Below are 12,351 nucleotides of genomic sequence, written 5' to 3' on the forward strand. Positions count from 1 at the left end.
CAGGAAGTAGGTTAGAGACAAAGGAAATCATTTTAGTTTTCCTGAAGGCCTCAAGACAAGAGAGCATCATCACAACACGGTGACAGCAAAAGGGGACAGCCAACGTATCTCAACAGCAAAGTTGCTTTTTCTGCTGCCAAGAGGAGCATCACGTTAGCTAAGTCCTCCCTCCTACCCAGCGAGGCCACTTCAAAGCAGCAGGGACCTGGCTGCACTGCACAAGAAATGAAAGACCAAATTAACAAGAAGCAAACTCAACCAATCCAGGGAAGAATGGTGAACAGTGCAGGGGAGGATGCTAACAGAACCTGTGCTTGGGACCGACCATCTCATGTGCCGTGTATATAAAGTGCTCTTCAGGAGCTATGACCTTCTCCTGATATGGACGTGGACAAAGGCATGACTGCAGTCCTGGACAAAGCATGGCCAGGAACCAGGTTGGGGGAAGCTTGAGGCAACACTCAACAGCTGAGATCTACAGCAAGCTACTTACCACCAGAGGCTCCCTGGCACAGGCTTCGAGAATACAGTAAGTGTCAGGGATCTTGAATGGGGTCTAAAAAATAGTTATGTGTCCTCCAAACCTAAAATTACCCCCTCCTCAGAGGCAGAAACTCCTTGGCCTTGCTTGGCATTCATCAGGGAGTGGGGGTGCTTCCTGTTTGTGCCATAACACATTCACACATCATAGCACATCATACAGGTTCTCCCGATCAAGACTCTTACAACCCTGTATCTTACCTGCCCACCCCACTCCCTCCTGCCTCCCCTGACTACAAGACCCTTGAAGACATACATAGTTTATATCTGGCTTCACATCCAAAATAACACTACACAGTAGGTGCACATAGAACCAAAGTAAATGGATTAAAAACACCAAGACAGCTGGGCGTAGTGGTATACACAGAGGTAGAGAAAGGTAGATCTCTGTGAGTTCAAAGCTAGTCTGGTCTACATAGTAAGTTCCAGGTCAGTCAGAGCTGTGGAGTGAAAATCTGTCTTAAAAATAAACTAAAAGAAATACAACCAAATTCCACCAAGATATCACCATCTGAACTTCTCTTACTAAAAGTCCCCAAGACAGAGGTCCCCATAGGTTATGTATAGCACAAAAAGAAGCAACCTGGATGGCTTAGTAAGGTTGCAAGTATTGTATCTGTTTTTAATCATAATTAGAAACAGATTTTATTTTTTGAAGAGATGAAGTATAGTTACATGCCACAGTATGAATTAACTTTAAAAAGCATGCTGGAAAGTGGGAATACCATAATGCCAGCCCCTGGGAGGCAGAAACAGGAGCACTCCAAGTTCAAGGCCAGAGTGGGCTACTCAGTGAGATCCTTTCTCATAATAACTACAAGGCATATCCCAAACCCAAGCCAGGTGCAAAATAATTCCATTTCTGCCAGAGTCTGAAATCTACAGAGCTGTGAAGGAGGCTGGCGGCTGCCCAGGTTTGCAGAGAGACTGTGAGCAAGCACAGCGCCTCTTTGTGGAGGACAGGCATGCAAGTCCATAACCACATGGGAAAACACTAAGCATGCTGAACTGCACATTATCTGAACTAAACTGCTTCTAGAATCATCATGTACTTTCTGTGAGGCACGCCAGGTAGAACTACAGAAGAGACACAGGCATCGTCTCACCCCATGGTGCTTCCAGTCATACAGTACGGTGTGGTCCTTCCAAAAGCAGAGGATCCTGTGTAGCTCAGTTCAGACTGGTTCCCAGGCCCATGATAAAGCTGCCTAAAAATCCCCACTGTCCCTGGAAGTGGGGCTATAAGGTAGCTGAAGGCCAGAGCCATCAACAGCATCACCTTCAAATGCTACCAAAGCCCTTATTGGAAAGGGATCATGAAAGGCTCATGAAAGGCTCAGTCCTGGGCTGGCTGAGGTTCCACTGAACAAAAGAATGACCAAGAAGGGCCAGGTCCTGGGGCTTCATTGGTAGGTTATCTTCTGAAATGCCTGCCCAAATCTTAGCCCAGCCTGAATGAAGTGGTTCCTAAAGTGGTTCTGAATGAAGTGGAGCCTGGAAAACCCAGAGATACTCGGATGCAGACAGGAGACATTTAGCAAAAGCTTAAAAGCAATTAATTTTAAGTGATCACAGCTTTACCAAAGCTGTGGCTACAATTTCCTTCTGACTTTGATTATAACCTTCCAGCAAAATATTTGCCTCAAGAAGGCAAAGTCTTTGCATTATTTTCTATTCCTAGCATGACTACAAAAATATTCTTTGATTTAACATTTGATATGTTTTATTCTCAAGGGCAAGCCCCATGAGAAGAAAAATGTACCCCAACGGAATGAAATATGACTACCTGCTTCCATTTTTCTTTCCTGTTGGTTCCTGCTCAAATATTCTGCATTAATTTAAACTCAAGACTGTGTCTGATGTTGTGCCGCTCCCACACTGTCACCCCAACCAAAGCAAAGTCACCCGCTGTCCAGCTCTAAGAGAAAATGGTGCAGAGGAGCTCAGCTTGAGTCTCCTGGAGACAGCTAAAGGCACTGCAGCTTGGAAAGAGATCAAGTGGGGTCAGAGAGTGATAAGGTGCCAGGCACAACAGAAGCACTTGTATTTCTATAGCAGCTCACTGCAGTGAGGCGGGCTTCCTACTGACCATAGAGCCTTTGAAGCAAGGGAAAGCAAGCAACTCATGTTGGATCAGCATCACCTGGGAGTGGAAGACATCGCAGAGGCAATAACGTGAGCGCGCGCAAGTGTGTGTGTGTGTGTGTGTGTGTGTATGTGTGTGTGTGTGTGTGTGTGTATGTGTGTGTGCATGTGTGTGTGTGTGTGTGTGTGCATGTGTGTGTGTGTGTGTTTTTTACTGCTGAAACTAACAGACACATTGGCAGAGTACAAGGAATCAAGGCCCATCCGATGCCTGGTGCCAAAGCCTGTGTTAAGGGAAGCACTTCCCCCTCTAGCACCTAAATAAGCTTCAGTGTTGTACAACAAGCATGTAAGTGTCATACTTTAACAACATGTGTTCCTACACAGATGCTCACAGAAAGACCAAAAGCAAGGACAAGTCTTTTCATCTTCTTTTTTTCATTAGAATAACACCACCGTGTGTCACTGGCTGCCAAGGCCCCTGTCCAAGGTTCCCTCTGCTTATACCAAGCAACACTCTGGCGCTAGGTCTGTATGCTTCAAGGCCAGTGTGCACTACACAGAGTTACATGAGAAATTTGGTTGATGACATATATTCTTTTGCACACACAAACTCCGTTCCATTTACAAGTCCAAAGGACAGTTCTCAAACAGAATAGAGGGACTTAAAGGGATGAGCCTGGAAAAGCAGATCATAGGGCCAAAAATGTGTCCTTCTGGGGAACCAAGAGCACAAAAAGTGAGAAAAGTAAAGCTTTTCTTTATATCCATACACGGCTTAAGCTTTACAAAGAAAAACGTCTCAAGGGTAAAAGGCAACGCCCCCTAGGCTCCAAGTGCAGTGACTGGGTCAGACATGCTAACCCCATGCATTCCTATGCAGGAGTGGCCCAGAGAAGTCCCTGGCCATACAAAACCTGCCACACAGAGTGGGTATGAGATGGGATGGCTTGGAGGCCATCATAAACAACCAGAACAAAAGACTCAGAGACAAAACACTGTTAATCCTTGCAGCCACCAGAAGACTATAAATTGCTAAGCCAAGAGACCAGCATTTTTTCTCTCCCACTAGACTTAGATTAAAGATGAGCCTTACATCTCTTACCCCAACCCAAGTCTTTAAAACATACATTGTTTAATCTTTTTGAAGTTCTAACCCCGAAAGATTTATACTGGGAAATGGATTTGAAACAAATATCACCCCGAAGCGTTACCAAGGAGGGTGTAATGGACAGCACACTTTTCATTAACACTGAGAAAGCTAGACAGGCTGTGGAGGCACACGGACTCGGTTCAAACTTGGCTAGCAGCAACTGTGTCGCTGCTCTCTCTGAGGTACAGGATTTTTCCATCTATAAAATGTGAATTTCACCTTTCCTCCCCAGGGCAGCTGTGAGGATTAAGAAAATAATAACAAAACAAACTAATGCACCAATCAGAAGGACAGCACCGAATAACTCTCGTGTGTTCACCACCGCTGATCCCGCGCACTAGTGCGCACTTCATCTGAGCCATAAGGGCAATGACATCCAGTGGGTTTTTTGGGGGTTTTTTTATCTTTTTTTTTTTGTTTTTTTCTTTTTTTTATTTATTTTGTTTTTTTTTTTTCTTTTTCTTTTTTTTTTTCATCCAGTGGGTTTTAATAATCTATGTTTGGATCACTGATTGATGTTTTGCCTGTTGGTATGTTTGTGTGAAGGTGTCAATCCCCTAGAATTGGAATTACAACCAATGGTTGTAGCTGCCATGTGGGTGCTTGGCATTGAACTAGGATCATCTGGAAGAGAAGTCAGTGAGTGCCCTTGACCACTGAGTCACATCTCTCCAGTCCAGAAGCCCAGTTTTTGTGAAGGAGAGATTCTTGTTTCTGGAGAGTTTACCTTGGAGAACAATAAAATCAGACACCTGGCTTTAACTTAAGAGATTATCAAGAGGCCTTTTAATACAGTTCTCAGGTTGTGGTGAATCCCTCCCCCATCATAAAATTATTTTCTTTGCTTCTTCATAACTGTAATTTTGCTGTTATGAATTGTAATAAAACTGTTTTCTGGTGGTCTTGGCAAACCCTATCTATGAAAGGGTCACTTGACTCCCCAACAAGTTGAGAACAGACGGTACAGTCACCCAAGGATCCCAGGAGAAGACAAAGACTGCACCTCTGCTCATGGAGTCCCCACCTACAGCTTCCTACCCATTGTTCAGCTGGCCACATACATCTAAACAACAACAGCCTTGCAAAGTGCTCCAGGTCTTTAAGAGAAATCCCCACGGCCACTCTCTAGGTCCAAACTCTGTTTAAACCTTCACGGTCCAGAACATAACTGTCACATCGCATGATGACACCCTGCAGGGCTCCATGCTACTAGTGGTTATCTCAGACCCTAACTTGACAAAGCAGCCTCGCCAGGTGGTTCCTGGCCCCTAGGGAAGCTCTTCTTTTCAATGTGCCCAGATCCTGTGCCTCAACAGAGGATGAGGAATGCTTTTTTTTTTAAACAGAGCCTCACTATGAAGCCCAGGCTGGGTTTAAAATTCCTGGACTCAAGCAATCCTCGGCCCCCAGGCCACTAAGGAGTAGCTAGACAGGTGCATTTCATGCCCAGCTTAGATGAGTTACTCCAGCCTTTGCTCTCTGTACAGAGAAGTCCAGAGACCCCCCCCCTTGGAGTGTGGCAGGGAGTGTGTCTTTGTCAACTTTCTCTTGTCATCTCCTGGATGAGGAAAGAGCTGACAGCACTTATTACAAGTCAGCCCTGTCCTAACACTGTCTACTCACTCAGAGCCAGCTAGGCCATTAGAGGAACACAGCTCTCCCTCCCTTAGAAGCTACTAAGAACCTGCCAGATGCCTGCTGTCAATATAGGCACCAGACAATACTGGCGAATCAGATCCTACGCTGCTCTCATACAGTCCTGGTTCGGGCAAAGGACAATGGACACAAAGCTCAAGGAGCATGAGGAGATGGGAAAGTTTGAGGGTGAGAGCTGGGAGCAGCCACACCAGAGGGAGTGTCAGGGAGGCCTCACTGATGAAGAGACACCTGAACTGAGACAAGCAACAAGGAGTCTGACATGCCAAGAAGCAACAGCAAGGGCAAACACTTTGGGTGAAGTAGCATTGACCTAGTTAAGGAGTGGAAAAGTCGACAGCATGACTGAAGGTGAGAAATGGAGGAAAGCAGTTGCTGAGGCTCTAGGGAAGAAGAGCCTGGGTACCGAGCTGCGAACAAAGAGGCTGGCATAATCCAAATACAAGAATGTACTGAGGAGTCAAGCACTGTGGTGCATGCCTTTAATCTCAGTACCTGGGAGGCAGACAGGAGGATCTCTAGGAGTTTTAGGCTTGCCTAGTCTATCTGGCAAGGTCCAGAACAGTCAGAGGTAACAGATCCTGCCTCAAAAACCAAACCAAACAAAAAGTACTGGGAATCTAGAAGCAAGGACTGACATGATCTGATGAGACCCTAAAAATGACCCCACCCAGTGTTCAGGCAGCAGTGGGTGAATGGCAAGATTCCAACGACACTGTCGAGATTTGGACTGTTCAAGAAGGCAAGGCACCGGGGGTTGGGGATTTAGCTCAGTGGTAGAGCGCTTGCCTAGGAAGCGCAAGGCCCTGGGTTCGGTCCCCAGCTCCGAAAAAAAAAAAAAAAAAAGAACCAAAAAAAAAAAAAAAAAAAAAAAGAAGGCAAGGCACAGTACTAAATAGACCCTGAGGACAAGTGAGAGGTGACTTCCAGCAGCAGCCCTGTGCATTTAACCTGCCAGGCTTGTCTCTTCATTTGAAAACCAGAGTGATGCTTCTCCACAGGACACTGCCCAGTCACAAGGTCCTGGCCACAGGCCTGGGCCACAGCAGGCACCCAAACAGGTGCATGCGTCTCTTCAAAAGGAAACGCTACATTTACATTTTTCAGGTCCCCAAGAAGGAAGGTAGTAAAGAGACCTTAAGGAAGAACAGTGTCTCATCACTCCATCGAGGTCTGGCCACATTTAAAGACCAGAAAGTACTTTTCTTAAGATATGAAGCAAGAAGAGCAACAACAGCTACAAGAGCACAAATCCCCTTGTATGGTGGTACACTGTCAATCAGAACACCAGCATTGTATGGTGGTACACTGTCAATCAGAACACCAGCATTGTATGGTGGTACACTGTCAATCAGAACACCAGCATTGTATGGTGGTACACTGTCAATCAGAACACCAGCATTGTATGGTGGTACACTGTCAATCAGAACACCAGCATTGTATGGTGGTACACTCTCAATCAGAACACCAGCATTGTATGGTGATACACTGTCAATCAGAACACCAGCATTGTATGGTGGTACACTGTCAATCAGAACACCAGCATTGTATGGTGGTACACTCTCAATCAGAACACCAGCATTGTATGGTGATACACTGTCAATCAGAACACCAGCATTGTATGGTGGTACACTGTCAATCAGAACACCAGCATTGTATGGTGGTACACTCTCAATCAGAACACCAGCATTGTATGGTGATACACTCTCAATCAGAACACCAGCATTGGGCCGCAGCCATTTCATCTCACACAGCACCTACAGTTTTTGCCACACAAAGGTTCTATGTAAATGTACACATCGAAAGGGGTGAGCAGGAACTCAGGAAACTGGGCTACCATAGAAAGGTTCCAGCTTGGGAGGCAGTCAGGCTTTGACAATCCAGCTGACTAGCTGCTTTCCTAAGCCCCAACTTCCTTAATAGCTACACAATAAACACACTTCCTGAAAAGTCTGTCCAAGAAGAGAAATATTTGAGAAGAGCCGTGCCAGAAAGTAACTGCATGGTCACCATTATTCACTAGTGACGTAAGATCCAGAGCAAGGTTCAAAGGGTACAGAGCTAGTAAGGAAAAATCTTCAAACCCAATTCTGTACACCTCTAAAAGAATGTCTGTCCTTATGCTCTGGCCTAGATTTTAGATGTTTCTCCCCTTATAGTTGGGCTGCATCCAAAACCATTCATTATTGTAGGTTCAAAATATAGCAAGCTAAAAACTGCACCGAATACACAGAAACTCTGGACATGCCAGCTCATCAACCAGAGTTGGGTACACAGAGATTTGCACTCTGGACCTCATGGCTGACTAGGAGCTGCAGAGTTGGGTACACAGAGATTTGCGCTCTGGACCTCATGGCTGACTAGGAGCTGCAGCTTGCTGCAGTGTTCAGTGTCATGAGAACTAACTATGTCACTAACCAGGAAAGGACAAAACTCTTCCGAACTTGCACCATTTACACACCATCACAAAAATAAAAAAAAAAACCCATTAAGTTATTACAAGTCAGAGTCTGTATTTTTTCCTTCTTTGCAATACTGGAGATAGAACCTGGAGTACCCTGCACACTAAGCAAGAATTCCACCACTGAGGGACACGCCAGCCCCACTGTCTAGTTTCTACCCTGTATGTTCTATCTCCGATTTACACTAGCTTATAATACATTTCCTAAAATGTACTTGAATATGACCAGTCAGAATTTAGTGGGAGTTTTTAGTTTAGTTTGTTTGTTTACTGTGTGGCCCTCGATAGTCTTTAATGAGTAAATCCTGGACTGGCTAGAGACTGTGCAAGACAGTGACCCTAGCAGGTAAGCCTCCATTTCCACTTCAGTGAAACAGGGCAACAGTTTCAGACTGCCTGCCCCATGAAGAAAGAGAGGCCACAAAGCCGGAGGAACTTAACTCATCACACAGTTGGAATGACCAGGGATTAATGAACCGCCTGCCCCATATACATGCTTGCAGGCTTACAGAGTACGGGTGGAAAGAAACCCAGGGCAAGAGGGCAAGCAGGAAATGGGTCACTGGAGGGCAAGCAGGTGGACTCAGCCATGCCTCACTTTGTGCGGAGTGCTTACAAACAGGCAAGTAGAGTTAAATGGGTTTGCAAAAGGAATTTAAAGAGACATAAGAACAGTTTCATGTAGATGAATGGGAGGGGTCAAGTTGAGCAAAGACGGTTAGTTACCAAGGCCTTTTATTATAATGTCCTATTCCCAATTGGCCTGTATTTAAAGACTAATTAAGTGGTAAAGATTCTAGGAGCAGATTTTAGCAGTACCCATCATGACTGAAAACACATATAACCTTTGCCTTAGCCACTTCACACTTATGTCAGTCAAGAAGATATTGGTACAGGGGTTGGGGATTTAGCTCAGTGGTAGAGCGCTTGCCTAGCAAGCGCAAGGCCCTGGGTTCGGTCCCCAGCTCCAAAAAAAAAAAAAAATGAAAAAAGAAAAAAGAAGATGTTGGTACAAAAGTACAAAGGAACTTTATGTGTAGATATAGAGTCTACAGACAGTGATGGTTTGTTGGGTGGGAGTGAGGGTGAGACCCTGAGAGAGCCTAAGGCACTTGCCTCTTATCAAGGCACTAGGCTCTACTCCTTATCCCAACCTACCCCATGTATTACAACAGAAGAAGAAAAAAAACAGGATCTTTCATTTCTGTACATTGTCTGCGGTATTTGTGTACGTTTCCTGAAACCATCCATACACAGAAAGCTGAGAGCAGTGTTTGGGACAGAGAACCAGGAGACCAAAGGGCAGGTGAGTGGTGACTTTTTTTTTTTTTTTTTAAAGCTTGCGTATACCCTTTTTGCAAGGGTTTGTTTCTTCGGGTCTTTTTTCTATCAAAGCATCTTGCTGCACGACAGTGTAGGTGAGAACTGTGTCCGCGTCTGCGAGCTGTGATTTCGAGCCCCCAAGCCTCCCGGGCTGGCGGCCAGGCCTAGGCTGTCAGGCCACCATCCCGCGAGCTCTGACCCGAGCCCGGCTCCCGCCCCGGCCCTCGCTCACCGCCAATGATGGTCCGGATGAGGGAGGCGTGCCCGGGACAGTCGACCAGCGTGACCTGCAGCAGCGTGTCGCTAGTCCCGGGTTCAGCCCCCGGCAGCGGCACCACAAAACAGGAGAAGCCCAGGTCGAGCGTTATGCCGCGCTCGCGGCTCTGCGGCTGCTTGTCGAAGGCAGCGGTGGAGGCCGTAGTGCTCAGCGCGCGCGCCAGCGCTGTCTTGCCGCTATCGATATGACCCAGCACACCCACATTCACATTTACCCGCCGGCCCGCCATCCCGTCGCCGCCACTCACGCGGTCGCCTAATCGCCGGCCCCGCGGTCCGCCTGCTAAGCCGCACCCCCCCGCAACCCGCGCCGAGCGCGCCGGTTCCGGCACGGAAGCTTCCGCCCTCGGGCGCCCACAGAGCACACCCAGGACGGGACAAGAGCCTAACTGCTACCTGAGGTTACTATCATCCGGCTCCCCACCGCACAATTTGAGATTGAGATCCCTAATCTCGCCAGTTTGAGATTGGGATCCCTCCTTCCATCCACCCACCCAGCTATCCATCCATCCATCCATCCAAAAATCCATTCATGCTTTCCTCCCTCCCTCCTTCCATCATTCCACTCACCCAATCCATCCACACACCATCCTATCCACACATCCCTTCCTTCATTCATCGATACACACTCATCCATCTGCCCATTCATTTCTGTCAGCCTTTATTAAGTGCGGACTGTATCCACTTCCCTGGGATGTGGTGATTAACATTATTGGCTGTGAAAACAGGAATGAGTAAAACTCAAGACCAGTGGCCAAGCGAGACTATCTGGAAAGTACAGAGATGGGAAGGCAGGGAGCCTAGTGAGGCTCAGGGAAGACCCCTCAAGCACTATCACAGAAGTCCAGTGCAGACTGAGAACTGCCCATCAGAAACCTGGAAGCACTGTGAAAAGATGGGAGAGGGCCTTGTTGATTCAGTGTCAGGGGACAAAAACCTCACTCTAGAGTCTCGGCTACCATGAGGAGCTGCAACTTAACTGTTGTGTGTGAACTTGAAATGTGCAGTGACTGTTACAACAACTAGCCTCTGTAAGTCCCTTCAGGTATTGAAAGGTGTCTAGAACCATGAAAGAGGCTACACACCTAAGTGGCTGCTCTGGCAAAGGGTAAAAACTGAGGAAAAGAAGATACGCGGAACCTCACAGGGGAGAACTGAGGATTTAGAGAGCTGAATGGTACTACTCTCATGTGAAGGGAGAGGAAAGGACTTGGCTTTAGCCACTGACACAGAGAGGATGCTGGGCTGGCATCCTTCCTTCTTCTAGGGCACGAGGGGTTGCGATTTGAAAGTGAATTGGTTTGCACCAGCTTGTGTGTTGAATGCTTGGGCCCCAGCTGATGGACTATTTTGTGAGGTGAAGCTTAGCGGAAGGAAGTAGTCCTGTCCCTATTTTCTGCTTCCTGTCCATCACGAAGTGAGTAGTTCAGTCAGACTGCTACTTTCTCCAGTCACCATGATGATATACTACTGTGCTGCCACAGGCTAGGGGGATCAAGCCCAAGTGACCGTGCACTGAATCTCTGAAACCACGCAGTAAATCTAAAGTCTCTTTCTTTGCCTGTATAGGTGTTTCATCACAACAATGCAGTCTGACACAAACCCTGACTTCAGAGTGTGGACAACTACTTTAGCTTTTGTTGCTAAAACTCCCTTCCGTGGGGAGAGGTGAATGACTTCTACTCCTCTTCCTGAGGTTCTAAGGACAAACGAGGGAGGCAGTAAGATGACAGATGACCGGGGATGAGTTTATTAGGCTTACTTGTAAATATGGGTGAAAGGTTAGGAGTGTTGATGACCTCGGAGCAGCTGCACTAGAAAGTCTTCTCGTGTCATAAACTATGGTTTCCCCTCCTTATTCCTCCTAATCTACGCTAACCTATATATTCTACCTCTTCCCTTAAGTCCTGAGGCCACATGCAATTAGGGCTGGACTGAATGCACATGGCTTGAAGGAGTGGCCAGACACTCAGGTTAGGATCCAGTGACCCAGCTGAGGATTCCTCCTAGTAGCGGATGTCATCAGTCCACAGGCCTAATCATGATCAACTCTGGAGAGTAGGCATGGCTGGTCTCATGAAGATGGTGGCAGTTTTGCTCAGATGGTGGCCAAGCTTAAAGTTCTCTGACTTCTACTGGGCAGTCAGTTTGCCTCTGGAATGAGCCAGGTTTTTGTGTTTGAAGGAAGTAACCCTAGTGGCTCCAGGGATCAAGAATCTACACTTGGAATCCCTGCCATGGACTGAATTGCATTCTCCACAGGTCTGTGTGTCGAGGGTTTGATGCCAACCCCCCCCCCACCGTGCATGTGAGAGCATTTGAAGATGGGCCAATGGGTCATTAAAACTAAATGGGTCACAAGGGTGGGATCCTCATATGAATTAATTAGTGCTCCCAAAATTTGTGTCTCCATTTTCTCATCTTCCAAATAGGAAACTACCCTCTTTGTTTGTTTGTTTGTTTGTTTGTTTGTTTGTTTAAAACCCAATGATAAAGCAGTGGGCATCTTTAGGAGGGAGCTTAGAGGCAGGTCACAAGAGTTTTAGAGGACCTTCCAAGTAACAAAATGTGCCGAATGGGACCTGGCTTCAGTAAACTTCACTGCTCACCTCTGACCTACATAAAATTCTGACAAACAGTAAGAACCAAGCATCTTTAACCTAAAAGTTCAAAATACAACAAAATCTGAAGCTCTCTCAGCTCTGACATGATACCACAAGTAGAAAATTCCACACCTGACTTCGTGTGACAGGAGAGAGTCAAAACATGAGAACACTGAAGCTAGCCTGTAAAATGAGCCTCGGGCTCCACACACAAAGGACTGAGGAAACAATGAACTTCACCTTCAGACTTGGGT

The 12,351-nt window shown here is 46.6% G+C and overlaps 1 protein-coding gene across 3 annotated transcripts in view; it reads right to left on the reverse strand.

Annotated features, from left to right (window-relative positions):
- Eefsec (eukaryotic elongation factor, selenocysteine-tRNA-specific) overlaps window positions 1-9,767 on the reverse strand; it is a 196,143-nt gene extending 186,376 nt beyond the window's left edge. The window contains exon 1 of one of the 3 annotated variants that reach the window (NM_001109249.1): window positions 9,451-9,767. In NM_001109249.1, the coding sequence (NP_001102719.1) occupies window positions 9,451-9,724 (274 nt within the window). In that variant the 5' untranslated portion in view covers window positions 9,725-9,767. The remainder of the gene's footprint in view (window positions 1-9,450) is intronic. The other 2 variants (NM_001398914.1, XM_039108166.2) reach the window with 2 other exon arrangements.
- Between the last annotated feature and the right edge of the window lie 2,584 nt (window positions 9,768-12,351).

This window comes from Rattus norvegicus, chromosome 4, assembly GCF_036323735.1.
Source record: "Rattus norvegicus strain BN/NHsdMcwi chromosome 4, GRCr8, whole genome shotgun sequence".
Taxonomy (NCBI): Eukaryota; Metazoa; Chordata; class Mammalia; order Rodentia; family Muridae; genus Rattus; species Rattus norvegicus.